The following is a 26,354-nucleotide window of genomic DNA, read 5'->3' as shown; positions in this document are numbered from 1 at the left end:
TATATATATACACACACACACATACCAGCTTCATTTTGGGTTGAGTCCCCCCCTTTTTTTCCTTTACTTTTTAAATAGAGCCATTAATGGCAATGGGTAAGTAGAGGAGAGAAGTCAAAAGTCTCTATATATATACACATATATATATATATATATACACACACACACATACCAGCTTCATTTTGGGTTGAGTCCCCCCCTTTTTTTCCTTTACTTTTTAAATAGAGCCATTAATGGCAATGGGTAAGTAGAGGAGAGAAGTCAAAAGTCTCACCAAAGTCTGTCTATCTGATGTAAATTGAAGAACTAGCTGTGGAATGTCCTTTCCCCACCGCAGCAGAAAAAAGACTGAGGGAAGAGTGTGACCTCCTCCCCTCATCATGTGACCAATTGGACAGGAAAAGAATCTATGAGCACTCAGCTGTAAGATTCTAGACAGTGTTGGAAAACCTCTCCATGGCAGACCTGCCTCTAGGCAGTCCCATGTGGGACTGCACAGAAGACATGAAGATGAACTACAGTGTTTCTCATTTATATCTTTGGCAAAACATGTTTATAAATGGGAGACAACTGTTGATATCTGAAGGTCATTTGTGGTATAGTTGCTACTGTGATTATTATGTTTTAAAGGAAGGTAGACTTTTGGGGCCCAACACAATAGCAGAATGGGGCTGAACCCAATTTGACTTATGAAAGGAAATTTTGCAATGGTTCATTGGCATTTTCTATGCTCCATTTAGTGCAATTAAAACACTCTGTCTACTGACCCACAAAATTGCAACAGTCAAGAATATGTATTATGCCATTTCCTATAGATATTGTTTCCTTTTAGGAAATGCTAACAAACAAGGTTAATGAAATTTGTATAACTGAAGAGCAAAAAAATCCTTCAGTGTTCTTAGAAAATATGACAGGATTCAACAGAAAAGTGTTTTGTCATGATATATTAGAAAAATGTAAGAGGGATGCTAAAATCAAGTATTTGGCATTTTAACTTCTTAAGGGAGCATTTTAAGCAGGTCTACTCAGACTTAAGACCCATTTTATCCATGGGGCTTACTCCCAGGATTGTACCGTAAGTCATTTTTTTTGTTTGCTGATAATAGATAAAATTTATAAGAAAAGTATAGATTTGTTTTGCGATTTAAGGCGTCAGTCCTATCTATATCCTAACTTAACCTGCCTCACTGGGTTGTTGTAAGGATAAAATGGAGTGTGGGGGGGACCGTATACCCTGTCATCAGCTCCTTGGGAGGAAATTATGGGATAAAAATGTAGTAGTAGTACTAGTAGTAACAATAACGACAACAATAATAATAATTCCACCATCACCACCACTCGCTTCAGAATTCAGATATAGAGATACACACACACATACTTCCGTTTCTGCACATTTTTGTTCTCAGGTGTTGGCTTTTGCTGCCATTGTTCCCTTCTTTTTGGTTGCTGTGATGTTTCTCAAGCCATTGCGGCAAAGCAGATTTGGGAGAGATTGTACAACAGAGAAGGAAAATCTGGGTGTTGCACAAAACCACAACAGTGGGGAAACAGTGGGGAAGGGGGGGAACAGCTTCCCAATAGTATCAAAGTCAGGGCAAATAGAAGCTAACATGACTAAACTGAGGCTATTATACTTTGATCACTTTATGTGAAGACAAGACTCACTGGGAAAGGCAATAATGGTAGGAAAAGTTGAAGGCAGAAGGAAAAGAAGGAAAAGAGGAAGACCCAACATGAGATGGATTGACTTGATAAAGGAAGTCATGTTCTTCAGTTTGTGAGACCCGAGCAAGGCTGTTAATAATAGGAAGTTTTGGCAGTCATTAATTCATAGGGTTGCCATACGTCACAAGTAACTTGATGGCACACAGATGAATAGGTGAGTTATTGTTCTTTCATGAAAGTAATATTTTGAATTTTGTTAGGGCTTGCTGCTCATGTCAGTCCACATTGCATAATACACATACATTTGGGTAGAAGGGTTTTTAACCTTCATTGTTCCTCTGATTTTGTATATATAGTTATTAAAATAAGAATCAATGTAGATATTCTTTTTCATGAGATGTGCTACTAAGAACATATCAGCTACATAATCTGCTCCCAGACATCAGAGATTTGCAAATGCAGCTTGAATATGGTCCAGGCTAGTTTTCCAATGTGGAATTAAAAGCGAGCTTGCAGTTATAGATTCACTGAAGACCTAAAGCCCAAGAAGTGCTGAAGTGGTTCTACTTAATCAGGATTGTTCCTTCACCCAGGAATTTAGGCTAATAATAATGAGTGGAAATTGCTGTTGTTAATTGGGGCAGCTTTCACAAAAAGGTTTACATGTTGGGGATGTGTGCTGCAGTTAAAAAGGGGTTAACTGGCCTTGGCATTCAGATGGATTTTCAATAACCAGTTAGTTTAGTTACTTAATTCGGCTTAAAGCTTAAGTGGGGAGGGGGGCCTAGACAAATTTAAGAGTTCAGAAGACAAACCACCATGCCCTGTCTACATGATGTTTATTCCCTGAGACAGTCGCAAAGTAAACAACGCATATTAATGCATGTGTTCCAATATTTCAAAGAAGAAAACTGGCAATCTTGTGTATTTGTAAGAGCCCAGTGCTCATGCCAGTGATCCCTGCCTGAGTACCGCCCATCCCATTACACATTCTAAAGCCTCCTTTCCGCGGGAGCAGGTTGTATTTCATTACTCGGCATTCATAGCTTGCCCTCCATGAGACTAAGGCAGACTTAGTTTATGGAGCTAGTTTCACAATGGAGCTCATTTGAGGATGGTAGCCTTATTAATCTGCAGTAGAAGATCTAGATTTGAGTCCAGTAGCACCTTAAAGACCAATAATATCTGGAGGGTATAGGCTTCCGAGGGTCAAAGCTCCCTTTGTCAGAAGGGGAGCTAGTTGTACTTATTATCTATCTGTCTGGTACATTTTTATCTTGTCCTTTCTCCAAAGAGCTCAGAGCAGCATACATGGGTCTCCCTTCCACACCATACCTTCTCAACAACCCTGTGAGGTAGGTTAGGCCAAGAGTGTGTGACTGACTGAGGGTCATCCAACCAACTGCTTGGCAGGACGTGAGTCTGAACCTTGGTCTCTTAGATCCAGGGGTCATTTCCTGCAGGAGCGCATAGGAGCGGAGCTCCAGCAGTAAGGAGCTCAGGGGGCAGGCACATGCAACAAGCCCCACCAACAAGCTACCAGCAGCCCTCAGTCAGGCCATGAGGAACAAGAAGCAGCCAGGTAAGTTGCAGAGCCCCCCCTTCGGCCCGCCTTCAGGTACAAGCTCTCCCTCCTCTGTGAGGACAGATCTGCACGTCCCCCCCCCCAATAGCTAGCAATCCAAAACAGTCCAGTGGAGCCTGAGCAGTGGGTGTTGCCTTCTGACACACTTCCAGTGATGTCAGGGTGTGTGGTATATGTAAATAAGTTATACTAATGAGCTCCTGCACCTCTTTTTCTACGAAATGACTTCAGCTCAGATCTCAATACAATACTCTAACCACTAAACTACACTGGTTCTCTTTAAGATTCTCACTGGATTACTACAGCATAGCTGCAACTGAAACAACTAACTGAGTACAGATCTGTCTCCACTCAAACGTTACTTTGAGAGAACAATAGGAGGGTATATGTGTGTACTAACAGCATTTTAAAAAGTTACTGAAAAGGCAAACTAGGGCCCCGGTCACACGAGGTGGGGGGGCATGGCCAAAGCACGGCTTTTCTGAGCCGCATCAAAATAGACGTGCGGCGGCGGGATTAGACAGATCCTCCGAGTCGCCACGCAGTTGCTCCCCGGCACAATCAGATGCCGGGGTGGGGTGGGGCGGAAGCCACAGAACGAAGAGTGAGGCAGCCGGCTGCGCATGTGTGCGCATGTGCAGTTTGGCCGGGAGCCTCGAATGCTGCGGGAGATGAGTGCGCCGGCGATCCCACGGCCGCCATTGCTGCAGAGTTTCAGGTAGATAGTACTCTTTTCTAGGTTCCAAGTGGAACATGTGGGATTCACTGCCACAGGAAGTGGTGGCGGCTACAAGCATGGACGGCTTCAAAAGGGAATTAGATAAGCATATGGAGCAGTGGTCCATCAGTGGCTATTAGCCACAAGGTATAGATAGGGACTCTGGGGCAAGTGATGCTCTGTCATCTTGGTGCTTGGGGGGGTCAACAGTGGGAGGGCTTCTAATGTCCTGGCCCCACTGGTGGACCTCGTGATGGCACTGGTATTTCTGGCCACTGTGTGACACAGAGTGTTGGACTGGATGGGCCTTTGGCCTGATCCAACATTGGCATCTCTTATGTTCTTATGTTTTTATGGTGATCATTTATCCATAACCTATATGGTTGCTAAACAGGTCTGTGAAGTAACGATCAGGAGCCTCACAGATTATTTAAAACATTTATATACTGCCTTTCCACCCAAATAAGGTCTCCAAGGCAGCAAATATCAAAGCATTAAAACACTTAAGACATTGAACCCCAAGTACAAAGCATATAGGAAAGCCTTCTGAATCTTGTGAACTAAAGCCACCATTTTATGCACATTTGATTATGAAACTGGTTCCAGAAAAAGAAACCAACTGAAATCCCCCCCCCCCCCCAATCTTCCATTCATGGCTACAAAAATATCCATCTGTCTTTAATATCCTGCTTTCCCCCCATTATTGCTTTTCAAATCAGATTGAAGATGATTTTTAGAATACTGCCAGTAAATGCTTAAGGACAGTGTAAAACCAAATTGATCTTTTGAGATCTGGGTTAGATGGATCTCTGTAATGCAAATGGTTGATGGAAGTCATGATGCAATAAATCATTATTAAAGTGACAGTGCCCTCAAACCACCCCAAGGCTGGAGATTGTAGCTGGGGAAAGGCACAGGAACTGAGCCAAGGTATCATTTTAGAGGGACAGAAGCCAAGAAGTATCAGCTAGAGGGATCAAAACTGCAACTGACCAAGAAATGGAAAACTATTTCATGGCAGAATGATATACAAAGGCAATTCAGGTTGTCCTTGACTGAGTGGAAACTAATAATGCATATGTGTAGAGGGGGGAAATTAGATGAATGACCCATAAACCGTGACAAGCAAGAGGCTGAGGTGATGCAAACTACACCAAGTAGACACATTGCAGGCAGCAGCACAAATAAGGTCAGGCACTGAAAAATGATAGGTCGCAATCTAAGAAAGGAGGAGGAACAACAGAGGATCAGTAAATATTATTACTGTGTTTTATCTCTAAAATGTGATGCAGAGAAGACTTCAGAACCCAAGAATTCCTCTGTCATCAACAATAAGAGGAGCAGGAAGATAATTAAAACCTCCTGGGGCAGGGGTGTCAAACTCATTTGTTATAAGGGCTGGATCTGACATAAATGAGACCTTGTTGGGCCGAGCCATGTATGTCATAAAATGTAATGCCAGGTAGCGGAGATATAAACTTTATAAAGGACACAAACACAGTTAAAGATTTTTTACTTAAAATAAAAACATGCTTACTATATTAGCACTCTTGCAATATTTTGTTTAACAATTTCTGATAACTGATACCTCTTGCTCTGAATTATTGCATCAAAATGTCTGTGCTGTAGCAATTTTGAGTATGCTGTTCAGGTGTGTATCTGTAAGTTGCAAACCTATTTTTGATTTACTGACATTCATTACAGAAATCTCATGTTCAGTGCTCTGGGCCTAGAAAAAATCATGAAATGGCTGAGCGTTGCGAGCTTTTGTATATAAATTGCTTTGTGTGTTTGTCTACAAAACTATAGTCTTCCTCAGAGGAATACCTACAACTCCTATGAGGCACAGAGACAGCAATGTATAGTGGTCAATATCAGCCTACTGTCTGGGAAGTCTAGGTTCAAAATCCCCAGTCTACAATGGAAATGTGCTGGGAGAACTTGGTCTGGACACACAGCCTAATCCACCTTACTGGCTTGTTGTTATTCCTCATCTAAATAGTTCACATTGCTTTCCTACTGAGAAAGACTGGATCATGAGGACATGAATACAATGAAAAGGGGGAGGGAACCCAGTTGCACCCAAGAAAGCCCTGGCATAATGAGCCCAACAAAACACATACAGCATAACAAGCCCAACAAAATACACACACACTATAGCAAGGCACACAAGAGTTCATACACTGAATAAAACTTTGTTAGTCTTAAAGGTGCTTTGTATTTCTCCTGTGCAATTGAGGCCGCTGGGCAAAGCAAGGCAGGAGGGAGGGGAGGAGCCTCAGGCAATGGAAGGGAAGAAAGGCTTATGTATGGGATTAGTACTCCTGTCAGACAATTGCCCTTATAATGTCTCAAGATATTCCCTCCAACCTATGAATTTTTAATTCCCCATCTGATAACTGGGTAGCCTTTTGGTAGCATGTCACTCTTCTTATGTGGTAAATAAACTTTTATTATAATGTTGTTGTCCCACCTTACCACCTTTTGATACTCTGTTGGCTTACACCGCAAATAAGGATCTATGATTGAGGAGGGTCTGTACCGCCATAAATTCTCCCTCAAATTTGGCACCTAGGCTCAATGCAAGTTGAAACAAAAATCAAATTTATTTGAACAAACAGGCAGGGGATGGAAATTATATTTACAAGTGAGTTTTTGGTTCATTGGTAGACAGAGGTTTAAAAAATATATACAAAACTGCTTCTGTTCAACACTAGAGATATTCAGAGACTTATTTTCCCTGGTTTACTTTGTTTTGACGTTGTTAGAGATGTCTCACTGCTTTAACAGGGTTACAGATATTACTAGAGTGCCTACTTTTGTACTTGTCACTGGATGGTCACACAGACTTGAGATTTTATTAAGCTTTAACCCTATGTTTACAGACCAAGGGTTTTCCTATCTGCCCCCTCTTCCTCTGGCCAGATTGTTATTCTCTTCTCCTAATGAGCAATAACCTCTTTTGACTTGCTTGAGGGACCTCTGTGCCTCCTCAGACCTTTTCATCAAATCCCTATCTTCCAGAAGAACAGTCTCTGTAAATTGGTTAACCCACTTCCATACTTCTCCACTCAAGTAGTGTTTCTGTGTTTCACACAAGGAGATTTCTCTCCACTCCTTGACTAGGAGAAGTTCTGATACTTCTTTGCCAGACTCACTATCTCCACCCTAAGTCTGTTATTTGCAGAGGCCACAGCACACTTGCTCTGCTCCAGACAGGGCTTATCAGACCCTTTTTCTCTTCAGAGTCTCTCCCTATGAGTTTTCAGTTAACTCTCTCTCTAGCTCCACTCCAACTCCAACTGATCCACTCCATCTGATTCTCTCCCTTCTCATTTGAATTTTTAAACAGCTCATGATTCCATTCCACAGTAAGTTGCATTCACCCAATCAGAATGAGCTCCATGAGCTGCCAATCATTTTTCAGCTAGCTCACCCTTTCTCCAGCAGCATTACTGAAAAGCCTGCAACTGCTTGCTGTCTGTCACAGCTTGCCTTTGCCTCCTGTGTGATTGATGGCCAGGAAGCAAGCTCTGGCTCATTCCCTCCCTCCCCCTGGGAGGAGGAGGGGGAGGAGCCTCAGTCAGGGCAGGGAACAGAAGCTTGTATATCTATCTCTCCTGTGTGATTGAGAGAGTCTGGTAAAGCAAGCTGCGACACAGCAGCAGCAGATCTGGATAAAGCAGCAAGAGAAAGCCAGTTCCTTGTGGGCCGGATAGAAGCCCTTCACAGGCCTGATCTGGCCCACAGGCTGCATGTTTGACACCCCTGTGCTAGGGAACTTAACTTGTCATATTACTGCCAGTTGTTTGGATATTTTGAACACAACTAAATCAGCCCAAATAAAGGAATTCCAAAAAAAGGTGGTGACTTGTACATAACCTAAAGACAATGTCATCTTATTTTTCCTGTGAGCCCTTAATATGCTTACTGAGTAACTGTAAACCAGCCTTGTGATCTGAACAAGCACATTTAGTTCAAAGCATAAGGGTGAGTGCTAAAGTGCAACATTAGAGCCGACATTTCTTGTAGGAATCAAAGTGGTACTATGCAACAACTTTGTGAGGAGATGGCTTGATTTGATTTTCCTCCCCTCATTATTTGTTGTGACTGGGTAAGCAGGACACACCAACAGCCCTGTCTCAGAGACTGCATACACAGGCAACAGAAAGTCCAGTCCTTACCCATCTCATGTGGCATGCAATTTTTCCACAAGCAAGAGAAGTTGAATTAATTCAACAAGAACTGGGTAGGAGTTTGGAGGGATACTAGAACACACAACCCAGACAGAAGTACCCTTAGACTGCACTGCTCTTTGAAATTTTTCTGAAGAATATAGACTCATTCAGAAGTTCCTCTCAACAATAGCAGTCATAACTCAGTTGGTTCTGTCTCCCCCCCACTGCTCCATCTTAAGAATATAAGAGCCATGCTGAATCACACCAAAGTGTTGGAATATACAAGGTCTATAGTGCACCTACTTGAAGATCAGAAGAAAAGCCTATAGGAGACAGCTGAAGAACTGCTAGTTAGCACAGCCAGATTAGGGACTTCCCACAATTTCAAATTATGTCCTTCATGTCTCCTGATGGGCTCTTTGGAGACTTCCTGCTCCGAGCCCTGCTCCTTCATTCCTGTCTCTCATAGCACTTAGTCAATTAGTTCAGTCTCTCTCCCTCTCCTCTATTCTATTAGAGTTTATTTCTTCTTTAATAAACTGAGTTATTTTCCTTAAACAGTTGGTGCTCCATTCCTTTGCATATTTAAACTCTGCCAACACAAGGAGCCATCAAGTGCAGCATTCTGTTCATGCACGGGCCAGACAGCTGCCTCTAGGAAGTCCTCAGGCAGGATGACTGCAACAGCCTCCTCCCACCCATGCTTCCCAGCAACTGATGTAAAGAGTGTATCAGTGCCATCAGTGTATCTCCCTACCTTGCAGTTACTTCCTCTGGCCACCTAGCCTAGATACCCATCAAAGAAATCTCCTACATTTCATTGTTACTATATAAAAGAATCTGAAACTTTCAGAATTAAATCCTCAATCTTTAAACTATTGTATAAAGGAGGTCATCTCCACAGACTGAGCTGACTTTGTTACATAGCAGCTAAAGTCTTCAATATATGATCACATCCAGTTTTCAACCCACAGGATCACTGCCTCGTGGTATGTGGTAATCATGAGGTCATGAGGACTGGAAGCCAGAGAAAGAAAGAAGAGGATAGGAAGAAATTTTGAATAGCTACCCATTCTCTGAACACCGTCCATCCTGTGCACTGAATGAGGCAGGGATTCTGTGAAAAAACAGTATGTGATCATAGAATTAAACAATTTATTGTAACATATGTAAACAATGGAGTGGATTATGATAATTATTAACCACTAGTGGGGAACTGCAAGAAAATTGTGGGGAGGGTGGATCCCTTCCCCCCTTCACTTCCTTCCCTCTCCCCCTCTCTAACAATCCTTCCCCTTCTCAATCAGTCCCTTTCTGTCAAACTTCCCCATCTCTTTTTCTTCCCCTCCCCTTCTCTGTCAATCATTTTCCTCCTTTAATATCCCTCCACCATTCTCTCAATCTACTCCCTCTATTTCTCCCTCCTTTCTCCCCCCCTTATTTGTCAGCTTAGCCCCTCTCTCTCTATTGGTCCCACACCCCTCCTCTGTCAATCTTCCCCTCCCCTTCTCTCTCAACCCACCCCCTCTCTATTTCTCTCCCCCCTCTGGCTGTGGCAGCAGTGGTGCTCTGGGCCCAGAGCAGCTCCCAGACTTCAGCATCATCATGGTCAGGCCAGGAGTGACTCCTGCATGCCAATACAGCAGCTGGGCATAGAGTGGTTCCCAGAAGCTGCTGCCACCAGCTCTGAAGGAAAAATAAGTATGTTGTCTGTACATGCTCAGATAACCTTTTTTATTTGGGGGGGATTTAAATTCACAATAAAAAAAAGATTTCAGATTTTTCTGCAAACCCGGGGGGGGGGTCCCCAATTTTGTGGGAAAATCTGTTCAGTGTCAGCATGGCTCTGATCTGCAGATTTAGATCTAGATATCTGCAGATGAGGATCACACTTGAGAAATGGATATACAGATGAACAACAGTGCTGGAATGTGTTATTGTACATTACAAAGATAAATTCCTTCCTAGAGAGAGTTTACAGTCTGCAACTTATGCAGATAGCATTAATGGAGAAGCCGCCAAAGGCAAGTGAATGTTGGTAAGATGGTAGGAGGGAGTAAGGTGACTGATGAATATCAGAGGTAGCCAGAAAATGGGAAGGTTTCATTTATTTTGAATACTCAATTGGAAAGGAAAAGTATTCATGACAGAACTGAAACATTTGTGGTGTCCCATTAAGTATACAACATAAACTAAAATATCACCAAAACGGTGTCCATCTGAACACATGTGAAACATGGAGAAAAGGTGTACTTCATTCTAGAAATTGCTGCAGGAGATTTCTTCTATATTTATAAAACAGTTTGTACTAGAATGGTGATATTATACTCATGGTAGAAACAACTTTGTGGCAAACACTTTTGAAAACTCACTATATTCTTTGGATTCCCTGATCTTTTTTCACCAAGTCAGCCTTTAAACAGTAGTACTTAGGGGTTGTTTGGGCCCGGAGCGCTACTCTGGGAGCCCAGGAGCAGGGACAAATGGTGGTGGGGACAAGGCCCGCCCCCAGCTCCCCACCCCCGCCCCCGCCCCCAAGCTCCTTCTCTTTAGAGTCACGCCGCAGGAGCGGCACAATCTTTCCACTGTATTCTATGGCCCCATAGAATACAATGGAAAGATTGCACCGCCACTGAAGTGCAACTCCAGAAAGAAGGGGTTTAAAGTTTAAACCCCTTCTCTCTTTGCTTCTCTCCCCCCCCAGCCCGCCTTGGCAGGCCGGATGGAGAAGCAAAAATGGGAGGGGGGGACACAAGGCAGGCTGGGGGGGGACACAAAGAGAGAAGGGGTTTAAAGTTTAAACCCCTTCTCTCTGGTGTTGCGCCACAGCGGCAGTACGATCTCTCCATTCTATTCTATGGCCCCATAGAATAGAATGGAGAGATCATGCTGCAGGAGCGCCATGACTCTAGACTTCTCTCTTCGCTCCCCTGCCCCCAGCCCGCCTTGGCAGGCCGGCTCGAGAAGGGAAATGGAGGCGTTTGAAGATGCCCCCCGCTTCCCCTTCTGACATCACTTCCGGTGATGTCAGGGGGTGTGGCATATGCTAATGAGCCATTATACTAATAGCTTATTAGATATGCTAATGAGCTCCTGCAGCTCTTTTTCTACTAAATGACCCCTGGTAGTACTCATACTGTACATATGCCACAATAAGGTTTCTTAATCCCTCATCAAACAACATTGCATGGATGTTTAGCGTTTTGCAAGATAATTATCACTTACCCTTTGGGCTGGCTCTCAAACTCTTCTGCCCATTGCTCCTGGGCATCTTCAGTAGAAAGATCTACATCTCGTGTTGTTGCAAAATTTAACTCACTGCCTTCGGTTCCATGGAAATAAATTGCATTCCCATCTGACTGACAGCTATGCTGTAGATAAAAGCATAGGGGTACAGGAGGGGTATGGTTAAATCAGTTTTAACAGCAACTTTTTATAAATTTAGCCGTTGACTGATTAAGAAGATGCTCAGCCAAAGTGTACACTCAATGATCCTGCATCTATTATTTATTATTTATTTATTAAATTAGATTTGTTAGACCACCTCTCCCTGCAAGCAGGGCTCAGGGCAGCTTACAAAAGGGCAAGTACAATAATCATTCATTCATACTATACTTTATTTAGGTAACTTTAGGGCTGCTCCCAACATAACTCTTTCTTAGTCACATCTTTAAACAAACTTGTTTTAACAGTGTAATCCTGTGCAAAGTTACTCCAGTCTAAGCCCACTGAAACCAATGGGCTAAGACTGGAGTAACTCTTGCCCTGTAAATGACTGCCCAATACAAATGGTTCCAAAGCACACTAAATACTCTGTTAAAGTGCAATGTATCAAAAATCCCAATGCTTTTCTATGCTAAGCACATTGTCCAAACAGATTCTTCATTTAGTTAAATTCTGTTGAGGAAGACCATCTCAACAGTTCAGGACTACAGCAGCCTCATGCTGAGGTTGTATTTTTACAATGCATAAATCCCCTTAAACTGCGTAACTCTGCCTTCACTCTAAAAGGTGCACTGTCTGTCTATGATAATCCCAGAAGCAAGGTTTCTTTTCATTAGTGCTATGGCTATACGTTCTGATAAGTAACCATTGGTTTTTCTGCTTTCATGCTGTTTTTCTGCCAATGTCTCTGTTAAGTCCCGGGGGTTCCATTGTTCTGAGTGTTGTAATAATTTGAAATTCAGCAATTTCTTGTTCCTGTCTGTTTCTGAAGTTTCTTTGCAATAAAACTGCTACTTTGAGGTCTCCCACTGAGTGTCCTGGAAAGCTGAAGTGTTCTCCTACAGGTTTCTCAGTCAACAATCACTACCCTAGGATTACTGAGAAGGGAACTTCATGGTAAATGAACCAACTTTCCATTCTCCAGTGGTCCAGAGCAGGGCAGTCATGACTCATGGGATGTACAAAAGCAGTAAACCCCAGGGAGGGCCCTTTATTTATTCTGTCAGCGCCTACTGAAGGACTCTCCTCCTGAAGGAGGTGTTTGCTGAAGCCTCTCTTGTCAATACAGTAATGCTGAATATGTTTTGGATGGACTTCCAAGTGGCTGCCCATCTCACCATTTCCAGTGAAGGGAAGCCCCTACAGGCTGCTGAAATAGCAGACCTCCTTACAGTGTGAGTCATTACCCCCACCAGGGTTTTCATCCCTTTGGCTTTGTATGCCAGATCTATGCAGCCTCGGATCTACCTTCCTATGGTAGTCACAGACACCCTGACACCCATGGAAGACATCCTGAAATAAATGAAAAGTCAGATTTTCTTGAGATATATGGAAACTTGAATTCACCTTAGGGATGAAAGCAGGGTCTGTCCTCCCTCCCCTCTGGTCCTCCCTCCTGGTTGGAGGAAATCCTGCTCTCTGGAAGGGGTGGGACTGAACTGGAAAGAGGAACTCCTCCCCTTCCGGGGAGAGAACCTTGGGATGATGAGGAGGGTATTCCAGAAAGGCACCTCTAATTCTGCTTCTGCAGTGACAGATGATGAAGCCCCTAAAGACAGGTAGAGAGGGACTTCCGGTTTTTGGCGACTTGCAAGTGGGCATGCTCCATCGCAGCTCTGATGTGAGCGCCCTGCAAACATGCTGATGGGGGGGGGTCCGAGTTGGTCTTGGACCCCCCAGGCCCCCTTGAGGGGACCACAGCCTGGGGTGCGAGAGGTGCCTTTCCCAAGGCGGAAGCCAAAGGATCGAGGCACCTTTTTACCCCTAAAGGCCCAGAGCCAGCATTGCACCAAGAGGCGCACACTGGACAGAGCGCACAGGGATCCTAAGGAACGATCTTCTCTATATACACAACGAACGCAAGTACAAACGTGAGTGAAGCTTTGACCTAGCAAACAATCAATAAAACAATAGCAGCAGAGCCGCCCCAAAGCCCCAAACAAGCGGAAGGGGGAGGGGAATGCCCAATCCCGAGAAGACTGAATTTAAAGCGGGAGGCCGAAAGGGTGGCTTGAAGGAAGTGGATTACGACGGAGTTTGCAGCGGACCAGCAAGAAAGCGATAAATCACCAGGCTTACAAAGAACTTTTAAACTTCCCTCTTGTGTAAACAATGACACAGCGAGCAGAATAAATGGCGTTGAAAATGAAACTTATAACAGGAACGGCCAGCATATCATCGCCAGAACCGACCATAGACCTTCCCAAACCGATTGCTGCAGCTTTATGCCCTCTACTGGACCAGATGATCACTTTAGCGACAAGCTGTATACATTGCAAAAGGAACTTAAAATTTCAGTGAGAAAGAAATAGTGGATGTTCCTGAAACAACAACAGAAAGCGGATGGGACCTGAGAAAGTGGAGGAGAATAAATACGCAGAAGAAGAAGAGAGAGAAGGATGGGAAAGACTCTGATATCAATTCAATCAGTCTGGCAAAACCCTATGATTTTGAAGCAGAACTAGGGGTTGCTACCCCTAAAGCATTAAAACCTAATTTGGACTTTGACAGGAGAAGAGGAAAATGCAAAATAGCTTAATTTCGATAGCCTGGTGTTTATTCTTAATGCATAACTCCAAACTAATGATATTTAGCATTTATTGTCAACTAAGCATTTATTGTCAACTAAGATATACAATTACAGCCAAATAAGTTTGTGATTGCCTTTTAATTTCTTTCTCATGCTTTAGTATTCTGACAAAAGAGATGTATCAACAACTTCAAACTTTTGTAATAATGATCCTTGGTACTCTAGTTTTAGACTGTTCCCATCCCCCAACCCTGTAGTACTGTAGTTTTAGAAAAGCAATTAAAATGTTTTTTTTAAAAAAGACAGGTAGAGAGGGGAAGAGAAAACAAGAAAATAGTGGAGAAAAAATGAGTGGTTGCATACCGTAACAAGTGCAGTGCAAAGACCAGCTGTCTGCAAGCCAGACAAGGCCAGAATTGTGGGAGAAGGCCCTCCCGCTAGAAGTCTGCCATCTTCTCCCTTGAGGTGTGAGTCACCTCAACCCTCTAAAAGAATCCAAAAATCTTTCTTCTAATCCCACCAAATGTTCTAATTTCTCACAAAAGGACAGAGATTGTTTACATAGTCTATGAGATCTCTCCTCAGGTACCTAGTGGAAAATTACCAGCTAGAACCTAGAATATTCCTTCTACATTCACTGAATATATGCTGTTCCCCCAGGCTCCATATAACGTAGAGTCCAGATGTGTGAATAAGTGAAACTGCTCATAGTTTATTTCAGCTCGGGAAAACAAGACAAACCAAGCAGAACCGGAGGCCTGCTTATATTCCCATAGTGAACCACACCCAAACACACCCACACCCGTGATAGGATTGTTTACAGTGTACATGCATTTTATAGGTCACTTTAGGATCCTGACCGCCCAATTGGGTGCATTCTAGGATCTGTGCTGGCTATTGTCTTGGAGAGCAAAGCTTAAGCCGTTCACATGGCTGTGTGAGGACCCAACTGCGTGTGCGGTCTATATAAGAACACAACACATTCTGTTGTTCTTCTGCTAACTCCTCAGCCTATGAGCTGACATCCTGCCAGGTTTTGCAGACTGGAAGCTCAACCCTTTGCCTACCTGTTTTCTGAGTGTTCACAAAGTGCAAACACAACATTCAACTGAAGTTGTACAGTATTCATTCATGGATTTGTGACGAATTTGCAGGCCACAATTTGATTACGTGACACTGTCTTCAGCCCATTTTTACTCCTCTTGCTCCATCACTTAAATCATGAGAGCACTAAATTTCATGGGAAATTTGTTTTCCCCCCACTATTGGGAATGCTGTAACTGACTATTTGTGGATTTTGCCATTCACCATAATCCCAGGAATGAATCCTCTGCAAAAGGAGAGTGTCCACTGTAATCTTTTATACAAATACACAGAACAACGTTTCATTTCACCACATGCGTAACTACTAGAATGTTGAAGAATCAAGGCCTCTTCTCTCATTTGTATTTATTTTTTTAATTTACTTATTTATGCCCCACCTTTCTCCCCAATGGGAACCCAAAGTGGCTTACATTGTTCTTCTCTCCTCCATTTTATCTTCACAATAACCCATCCAGGTAGGTTAGGCTGAGAGTGTGTGACTGGCCCAAGGTCACCCAGCAAGCTTCCATGGCACAAATGGGGATTTGAACTTGAGTTCCCCAGATCCTAGTCCAACACTTTAACCACTACACCATGCTGGCAGTTTATGTATCCCTGTTATCTGGGTGTGTCCACACCTTTTCTGCACTAAGAACATTAAAGTGCACCATTCAGGCTCCACCCTGCCAAACACTTACTGATGTTCCCTCAAGTCTTAAGGTCCACATCGTGGCAGTCACCACAGAATACTCCTCTCCTCAGCATGCCACTAGCAAACCCTCCCACTTCTCCCAGACCCTGGCAGAGAGGGACAGGAATGACATTCTTACTACTTCTATCAGAAAAACTGTAGCGGTAATTGAGTAACAAAAAAAACAACCCATGCTAGGCTATGTACATGGTATCAGCAGCACATACATGATTAGTTTAACCGCGACAGTGTAGATCTTTAATCCAGCACAGGATCACTACAAGTGCTACTGTCTGCACGCCTGCTCTGCAAGCTGCAAGTTCGCCACATTTGCAGGGCAGGTGTGGGGCAGCCCCTGCTTGAAAAGAACAGGCAACACAGCGCCTGCCCTGCAAGCCAAGAATTCACTGCTTGCGGGGCAGGCACACATGGTGCCCACTCTTTTCAAGCAGGCTGTGGATGACTGTTGGGGGTGGGGCTTCCCCCCACTGGCCAGCGTCTGGAAGGAGCCCAAAAATGAAGGGATCCCCACCCCCACCTGGGGTCTGGCATCCCTGCACCACGGTTGCTGTTCAAACAGGCAAAAGGTGCTTTGCCAAGAGAGGAGGGAAGGATGAACAAAGAGGAAGTGATTTAATTAAGACCAAACAATTGTTTAAAGTAGATCTTGGAAAAAACTACAAATCTATAGGGTCACTTTGCCAGTCTACTTAAATATACAGTAGCATAGAAATGGAGATCGAAACACCAGAGGATAGTGAAATGCGGGGAATGTACACTAAGCCCCTTTGAGGCTGAAAGATTGTTTTAGATGAAAAAGGTGCATTACATCCAGGGTTTTAAATCTCATTCTCCTTCACACTGTTTTTATGTTCAAAACTGGGAGTCAATAAAATATTACTTTTTCCTACATACCCTTAGATATGTAGCCTTTCACTGCTTGGCAAGCAGAGCACAGTAGATCTAAGTGAGGCAGTTTTGCCAATCAGAGAAGCATCAACAGGAAACATTCATGTTAAATTCCTCATTCGAATAGGTTTTGAGTTTCGGCTATGGGCCACATCTTCCTGAGTTTGCTCCCAAGTTAATGACTTCAACTCTGGGCTTTCAGAGCATTTGCTGTCTCCACTACCAACATTTAATTAGACTTTCAATAAAAAACCCCCAAAGATGAACACTGATGCACCTCTCCCTAATATCTCTCAGTGGCCCAATGGACATGATTATCCTTTCAGACAGCTGTTAACTTCACAGTTTATTTTTTGGCAACTTCAGTTACACTGGAATGAGTATATCAGGCATTTAGGCAATGCCAGCTTGCAAAGGGCTGGTGGCAGATGGAAAGAAATCTGCCCAGTGTGCCTGCACCTTTACATGAGTGGACAGTCATCAATTTCTTCCATTAAGGAGTTGTCACTCAGCCCACCCAGCTGGAAGAGGGTTTTTTGTTTTTTTTAAGCAGACAGGGTAGTTGGTTGGATATAATACAAATGCAAAGTGCATTTTAAAGAGGAAGCTAAACCATTTTTTATAGGCAAAACTGAGACTGCCCTGTTCTGTCAGCAGCCAAATATTTAATGACTGTAATATTTTAAATGATTATTTTTGCTACTACGGATAATTCCTTAGAGAAAAAGGATTTTTAAAATTAAAACCTAGGCAATGCAAACAGATTAGATAGGAGAAGGAAGGGAAAGATAAATGAGAATGGAGAAAATTAATTAAAATGGCATTATTTACAGAGTCATAAACTACATACTGTGGTCTTGCTGGGTATGAGTTATGTTAGTACCTGGAATTTTTAGATTTTAAATCTGATAGCAGATTGATGGAGTGGTCTGATGTTGATAATCTATGCACAGTAACATACTTAACAGTGTAATTGCCATGATTTAGAATTAAGTGGTTACAAGGATTTAAGTGTGAGGAGATTTTTGGTGAAGTTCTCTTCATAACCAGACAAAACACCTATCTAGAATTACTGTTGACTAAACTACAACTTAAATTACATTTAATGTGCTAGATTTAAATAATACAACTCTGGATATAAAGCTGAAAAACTGACCAAAAATGTACGTTATTTATTGTGCATTCAAAACCACCCATTCAAAACAAAAACCAAACAAAAAACCCATGGTTACACTGAGGCAACTGGGGACACTTTCTGTATGATGAATACTCTATGCAGATGCCATAACATGTACAAGTAAATAGGTACATTTTATGGAAATTTTGAACCATTGAGAGGAAAAACTCACACACACCCCTGGAAAAAAATGCACGTTCGGTAGAAATCAAAATATATGCAATACTTTCTTTCTATCAAAGCTGTACTTATTTTACTGTGTTAAGAACACAAAATGCATGTCATAACTATGTTGGCACACTGAATTGCACCATTTAGCATAATTATGACACAAAGATATAAATGCCTTCATTTTCTTCAGACAAAATTGCAAATATATACCTGATCAATACACCCTAGTCTACCTAAGCATATATATCTTAGTTTTTGTTATCTTGAAATGAGGGGGGGGGGGAAAGAAATGATGGATTTTGTAGAAAACAAAATAAATATTATTTGGTCTTAGAAACAGTTTTTATTAAGTCTCACTATTAAAATTAATCAGCAGATTTGGATATTGAGTTAAGCTTAAAAATCTCTTCAGTGCACATATTGTCATACTGATTGTGGACAAATTTAGTCACATTTAAAGAATAAACAGAAACTTGAAAATATGTTGCATATGACCAGTGTTCCCTCTAAGCTGAGTTAGTGTGAGGTAGCTCACAGGTTTTTACCCTCTGGCTCACACATTTTTGTCTTAGCTCAGGAAGGATGGCTCCAGTCCAGAGCAAACTAATTTATACAGTAGCCAAATCACCTGCCTGCTCACAACTTTAATGCTGGTAGCTCATAAAGTAGAATTTTTGCTCACAGGACTCCACAGCTTAGAGGGAGCATTGCATATGACTACAAAATACACAGGCACTATCATTATCCAATTATGTACATTGACTTGTACAGCCTTTTAAAAGTATTTAGTAAAGTGTAAAATTCCAACAGGGAGAATAGTTCAAAGGATCCTTTTTTCACCATTCTCTAAAGATTTCAGTTGGACAAACGGAACATTCCTTGAGGGGAAAAAATCTGTCTTCTTTCAATGCATTTTTCCATTTTGTGCCCCTGACTTTGCATCTCTATGTAGAATGGCTTGTTACTTGACTTCCTTACATTAATGGAAAATGTCCATCTAGAGCTCCCTGGTGGTAGAACAGGGACTTTTGCAGAAGGCAAAGAACTTTACATGTTATGAAACCTGATGTATCAGTTATAATGTGGCAGCTCCATTGCCATAAGGATATATAAACCAGCCTTGAGAAAAAAGCCATGAAATCTGAGATTAGAAATCTTCTGCAGTTTCGGTATTATTTACACAAACCTTTCCATATATGTATGAATGTCAACAGATGTGACCTCAGATCCCTCTGATACTGACCTCTCTGAAAACAACCTTCTCTTACAGTATTGGAATGCATCAGATGCAGAAGAACAATTCCCCAGACATCTCTATCAGGCCCACAGAGTTATCAGATTTTGATCTTGGAAAGAGCCCTGCAGACCTTTTGGGTGAGACATTCTAATGAATCTACTCTGCATCCAAAACTGTTCCCAGTTCTAAAGATCTGCCATTCATTAGGCCTTGAGGATATGCGGTCTCGGGGTACAACATTAGATTCCTATACTCTTTGGCCTTCAGACAGTTTTCTGCTGTCCCTGTGAATTACTACAAGATCTGAAGCATCCTGCTCCCCTGTGGTTTAGTTCCTACTTCTGGATGATGTATTCCGATGCTGTACTGGGACAAATGAGAACATCTGTCAATGCCAACTGAGGAACAATAATCTTACTAACTGCAAACTCACAAACAAGATCCATATCCACAAAGGATTATGAAAACATGCAAATGTTGGACCAGGAAAGGAGGGCAAAATACATATCAATCTAGAGAACAAGATCTTGATATGTGAATTTTCACACGAAGCACAAATGGACAAAAAACCCATTTGACTTCCTTCTGTCATCCCAGTCTCCTTCACAGACAGGGAGCAGCACTGCCCAAGCATATTGATCCAAACAGCAGTTTCATACGTCTATCAGTACATGGATGATATCCAGATTTTCTTCCTGCTGTATAAACAGCCCAAGATGGCCCTCTTGGCCTTAACAAAGTGTCTGGATGCTGTGGGTGAGGCAGACCTGGTGGAAGATGAATCCAACTAAGACTGAAGTCTAGTGGGTGGGAAGGGCCAGGCTCGTGTGTGTGCGGGGAGGTTTGCAACTTCCTACTCTGGATGGTATCCAACATATTCCAGCAGACTCCATGAAGAGTTTGGGGGTCTGGCTGAATGCCTTGCTTACCTTGGACAAACATGTGTCCTTGGTGGCAAAACAGGATTTTTTCCCTATCTCCACCAAGCCCCTCAGTTTTCCCTCTACTTGTTTGAGTCAGACCTGGCCACAGTGATTCATACCACAGTCACCTCCAGACTAGATTACTGTGATTTGTTCTACACAGGGCTGCCCTTGAAGGCACTTTGGAATCTTCAGGTTGTTTAGAATGCAGCTGCCAGGTTGATGACCAATTCACAGCGGCTTACACACATCCAGCCCATTCTGTGGCAGCCGCCTTGGCTTCCAATTGGTTTCCAAGTCAAATTCAAGGTGCTGGTGTTAACCTTTAATGCCCTAAACGGTCTAGGACCATTGTACCTGAAGGTCTGCTTCCCCCGTTATGATCCCCCATGGTGTCTTCGTTCAGCTACATGAGGCCGTTTGGCCTGGCCCTCAATTTACCTGTCTGAATGCAACAAGGGCGAGGGCCTTTTCCACTGTGGCCCCGACCTGGTGGAATGCTCTGTCTGAGGAGAATTGTCTGCATTCTGCAGGGGATGTAAGACAGAGTTATTCCACCGGGCATTCCAGTAATGTAATTCTGCTGGACTTTCCTAACACTACTCACACCGCAGCAGATTTTTGTGCCAAAAGCTGTGTGATATATTAATTGGATTTTAATTTAATTTAATTGGATTTTAGTAGAACTATAGTTTTATTATTGTTACTGTATTATCATGTCATGAACCACGCTGAGTCGCATTCTGGGGGGAGGGGAGGGATAAAAAATCTAATAAAAATAAATAAATAAGCTGCTAAACAAGAGCAATTCAGCTGAATGAGCTAAGCTCTAATTTGTTATACATTTATACACTACTAAGGGGTCACCATCCAGGCCCAGTGCCAATAGCTTGGGCCAGCCCTCCAGGGCCAAGCTCCCACTCCCCACACCATCCTTGTCTTGCAAAAAATCCTGCTCTCCCTTCCTGGTCACTAGATTGTTCCAGGGGGTCATCGCAGAGGTGCTCAAGGTGTCACAATCTCAGCTAGCAACTGCCTACGCAGCTTTCTGGATGCCATGCTGGCACACCTCCAGGAGCATGTGTGCTCCCCCACTGAGGAGGAAAACCTTGCATTCGACAGGTCAGAGTCTGCATCATTTGGAGGCTTCCCCAATGTGGTGGGGGCCATTGACTGCACCCATATAGCCCTCATCACCCCCAGGGGGAGCTGCAGATATACCGTAATCGCCACCACTTCTACAGCCCGTGACCACCAGGGCATCTTTATAGACCTTGTGGCCAAGTTCTCAGACAGCATCCATCTTTGCTGCCTCTGGCCTCAATTGTCTCTTGGCTGCATGGCCAGAGGGCACAGGATGGCTCCTTGGTTAGTATGGTGGGCATGGCTGGAAAGGCATACAGCAGAAGACACCATCCCTGACGCCTTATGTGCCATTCCCTTCAGGTGACCGAGGGTATCCCCTGTTGCCATATTTGCTGATGCCCTGTCCCACAGATGCCCTGCTGGACTGTGCAGCCTACAACCAAGCCCTCTGACAAATTGTATTTTATTGGTGTTTTAATTGTGTTAATTTTTGTATATTGTATTTTTTTTATCAAATCTGATGTAACCTGTCCTGAGCCTGCTATGCAGGAAGGGCAGGATATAAGTCGAATAAAATAAATAAATAAATAAGCATGGTCATCAAGCAAGCATTCAGCCAGTTGATGATGTGATTCTGATGCCTCCACCACACAGGGGGCCACAGAGCTCTGCAGCCCGTGGCAGTGGTGAAGCTGTTCACTTTGCACCATGCTCCACAACACTGCTATGCGGCAGCATCTCCCATCTCCTCTTGGTGGGGCTGATGTGGAGGGTCTGTGGGCCGTGCTGTCACTGGGGGGCTTCTGTGAGGTAGGACCTTAGGGGCCATCTCGAGTGGGAGAATGTGCGGGCAGGCATCTGGTGGCAGAGGCATCCTGATGGCCACGCCAGGAGTGGGGGGGGGGGCTTTCCTCAGAATGACAGACCTCCTGATGGCCTGTCCATGATGCCCAAACCCCACCATGGTGCATGGGGATGCCACTGGCCCTGTATGAGCCCCCCCCCAAATGAGGGTTGGACCCCCTCCAGCACTATAGTTCAGGTGTCATTGAAACTGAAGGTGGTGTGCTTGCCAGTACGGATAGAACACAGCGCCACCCTTGGGCGCACCTAGCAGTTACAGAGCTTGCGCAAGTCTGTGGATGCATACCTGTGGCCCAGCTACTAAAGCAATGGTGGCCTCTGGCATCCAGAGAAATCAGGGAAGTTGCTGCCTTGGGAGCTGTCTGCACCAGGGACCTGCAGGGACCCATGGCTGTGGCCAGCAGCTGGCCCAGCCCTGTCAGGCATTGTTTTTCACATTGCTTAGGATCCCCCGAAAAGGCAAAGGGACGACTGACTACAGAACTAGGAATTTCCACCAGGTGAGACAGTTAAGCCATGGGGGGGGGGGCGTGCTGGGAGTCCCCACTGTCCTACAGCCAGCTGGCCCAGCCACTGCCTTCAAGCCCCTGCTGATTCCCTGCACTGCCTTAGGCAACACAGGGGGAAGATGATGAATGGTAGGACCCTACCACCACTCTGCAGCTGATTGCCTTCCCCCTATGCTGCTTATGTGATTCTGGAGCCCCATCCTAGAGTTTTGCCTAGGTCCCCAGAATCGCTAAGACTGCCCCGGAAACAGGGCAAGGCTGTTCCGCCCCTAACATTTCTTTATACGCAAGAAAGTGTGTATACACAGACTTGCTTAAGAACAATCAGCTGTAAGATAACTGATAATATTGCTGCACGTGGCTCAGTAAAGTATAAATAAATATTACACAATCCTTGAAAAACTGTTTAAAGCTGAATGGCTGCGCCATCTTAATTAACACCCTCCCTCCATTTAGACTGCAGAGGAGGATGGCTACAAAAACCGAAGCAGTAAAAATGTATATTAATTTCAAAAATCTAGTACTATTTTTGTTTCAAAACTGAGATGCTTGATAAATTTTCTGCATTATGATCTTTGACATGGTAACTCCTATATATTAAGTGTCAAGATATTTGCATTGTAATAGGAAAAAAGTATCTGACAACATGAAATAATTAGTGGGAGATGCACCTTCCTTTTCTTACATCTCATTCCAGTGAGTGGGTGTGACTCGGCAGGCTCTGCAAAAAAACAAATACTACACGTATTTAATGTTTACAAATTAGAAATTAAAATTCAGCCAACCTTAACTGTGGCTCCAGGGAAGAACAGCCAGTTGCCAGTGTCCACAGGATCAAGATTATCTTCTAAAACAATTTGTTTGTGAGCTGCATTTATTATCAGAATATTGTCTAATGCCCAGCAGGCTTCATACACATCACCAGCATGTACGTATTCCTGTTTCCACTGGAACTGAATATTTTCTCCTTTGGCTTCCTCGGGAAGGTAGAGAATGTGGATAATTGTGCTGACATTGGAAGGAGCTCTGTAAGATAATGAGATATGGAATAAATAAATTAATAATAAACATTTCCCTTTTTAAAATCATGTTTTCAAATCAAACAACTCAATCACTGTTGCATCTCTGTAAAAGGGAAAGAATAAAGGAGATGTTTCCAAATAATACTGTGCATGGAAAGCTGATTACTTTATATTTAGATCACTGATTCAGTGTGAAGATGGAACACAGTTCTGGACACAGTAATCCTGGTCAACCCTCCTGGAAACTGAGTAGCACAATAACCCTTCTGTACCCATCAACACAAATCAGTGGAACACTCTTGTGCATGTCCCATTAAAGCAAATGGGAGCTGTGCAAGAGCACTGCCACTCCATCATTAGGAAAATATGTCCCATTCATTTCACTGGGATATATCCAGGCAACTTTCTTGCTGGCTTGTGCTCATGGAAGATCCCAGACCTGCAGAAGTGAAACAAAAGAAAAACTGCAAATCTTTTTAGAATTTCTGTTTTTCTTGCTATAAACCTGAAATGCACAAACAACTACACAAGAATAAAACATCTGCTTCCCAGGACTATCCAATTCAGCAATAGGACTCATCACAATAAAAACAAGCCTACCGTAAGTGTTCATGCTGCTGAAGCAAAAACTATTTTGTTTAGAAAATACTATGTAATTTTCAAAAATGTTTCAAATAGGATAGGATAGGCAATATGATAGGCAATATGAAAAGCAGTGTTGTACTTACCTGTAACTTGTTCATTGAGTTGTCTCTGTGCAGACACACAATGGGCCTGCACATGTGCAGGCCAGTTGCCAGGAAGTTTTCCTAGCTTATTTTTTTAGCGTAGTAACAGTCGAGGGGGAGCCCATTCCATCCAGAGTGCTTCTGAGGTCGTTTTCTCACTCAAACGGTCACATGCTCTGAGGGAGGCACTCCTCCTTTCCCTCAGTTCTCCTGAGCTGCCGTGATGAGTCCCAGCTGATAGTACCAAAAGAGCTGGAGCAGGAGGGGCAGGAGGGAGGGATGCGTACTTGCACAAAGACAATTCAATGCACAACAGGTAAGTGCAACACTGTTTTCATCATTGTTGTTCTGTACAGTCCCACATTGGGATACTAGCAAGCTAACTTACCAGGAGATGGGCGAGTAACTCATTGAAAAAGCAAGTGCAAGGCTGCTATCCTCACTGAAGTCTCCCTCCTTGTATTGACATCCACAGAGTAGTGCTTGATGAACATACTGGCAGATGACCAAGTTGCAGCCTTAAAAATATCAGCCAATGGTATGCCTCCTAGGAAAGCAGCAGAAGCAGCTTGTGCCTTGGTGGAGTGAGTCTTAACCTGAAGAGAACATGGTAGCCCTGTGTGGTCACAGGACATTCGGATTGCTGAGACAATCCATCAGGATATGGTCTGTGATGGGGCTGCCCTTCCCTTAGAGGGGCTGGCAAAACAAATGAACAGCTGCAGGCCTTTTCTGAACTGACTTGTTCTTTTCAGATATAATAACAACACACGTTTTACATCTAATGGGTGTGAGTTTCTTTCAGCTCTAGAGGACGGGTGAGAGAAGAATGCAGGGAGTGAAATAGGGGAAATACAAACCTGCCCTAGTGATTGATTTCTTCCAATTAACCATAAGACCTAGCCCTTGACAACCCTGTGTTGCCAATGACAGATGTCTTTGTAGGTCCTCCTCTGAAGAAGGAGTGAACAACCAATCATCCAGACATGCGAATACTGAACACCCTTGAGATTTTAAGTGGGCTACCACAACTGCCACACATTTCATGAATACATGAGGGGCAATAGCTAAACAGAAAGGCAGCATGATATATTGGTAAGGTATGCCTTGGTACTTAAAATGTATGTACCTCCTGTAACCTGTGTGAATCGGAATATGAAAGTATGTGTCTTGTCAATCCAAGACAGCAAATCAATAATTTGGACTAAGAAACTGAGTACAGAGAGTAAGGAAAACCATGTGGAACCACTAAAATCCAAAATTAACCCACCATTTTTTAAATTAACTGGAAAGAACCTTGAATAATAACCATAAGGGAAATCATCAGAGGGTAGACTCTGGACTTCCCATTTTTCTAATGAAACCTGTAACTCCGAACCCAACTCTCAAAAAGCACTGTCAATGGCAGGAGCTGTTGGTTGCAATGGGAGTAAATGTAGGAATTCAAGGTGATAGCCTCTTTCAACTATTGACAGTAACCATGTACCTGAGGTGATCAGGTGCCACTGAGGCAGAAACGTGGACAGTCTGTCCTAAAAACAAGGAACAGAGGAACATGGGACAGGCGCTAGTCAGAAAGGAGGCTTTGGGGCCTGTGTGGACTCCTTAGATTAGTGCTGTTGTTGAGGACCAGTCTTGAATTTTGTTCCTGATCTGCACCTTGTATACTGAAAAGCTTGGGGAAAAGATCTCTGCTGCTGTGATTATTGGTGAAAAGGATGCTGATAGTCCTGATAAGATGTCTGATATTTGGAATGATATCTGGTTTTGAAGGCTGAAGTGAAGCCTTGGGTGATGCCAAAAGACCAGGCTGATTTTTCTTGATCTGTGGCAG

The 26,354-nt window shown here is 43.3% G+C and overlaps 1 protein-coding gene across 1 annotated transcript in view; it reads right to left on the bottom strand.

Moving 5' to 3' along the window:
• Positions 1–26,354, bottom strand: part of RELN (reelin) — a 585,476-nt gene that overhangs the window by 246,839 nt on the left and 312,283 nt on the right. Inside the window, exons 10-12 of the mRNA XM_015415052.1 lie at positions 23,556–23,796; positions 11,372–11,517; positions 9,216–9,263 (exon numbers count right to left, since the gene is read on the bottom strand). Coding sequence (XP_015270538.1) covers positions 9,216–9,263; positions 11,372–11,517; positions 23,556–23,796 — 435 coding nt within the window. The remainder of the gene's footprint in view (positions 1–9,215; positions 9,264–11,371; positions 11,518–23,555; positions 23,797–26,354) is intronic.

This window comes from Gekko japonicus, unplaced genomic scaffold (genome assembly GCF_001447785.1).
Source record: "Gekko japonicus isolate JY-2015 unplaced genomic scaffold, Gekko_japonicus_V1.1 scaffold5, whole genome shotgun sequence".
NCBI classification, from domain to species: domain Eukaryota; kingdom Metazoa; phylum Chordata; class Lepidosauria; order Squamata; family Gekkonidae; genus Gekko; species Gekko japonicus.
This window is presented reverse-complemented; position numbering and strand designations above follow the sequence as displayed.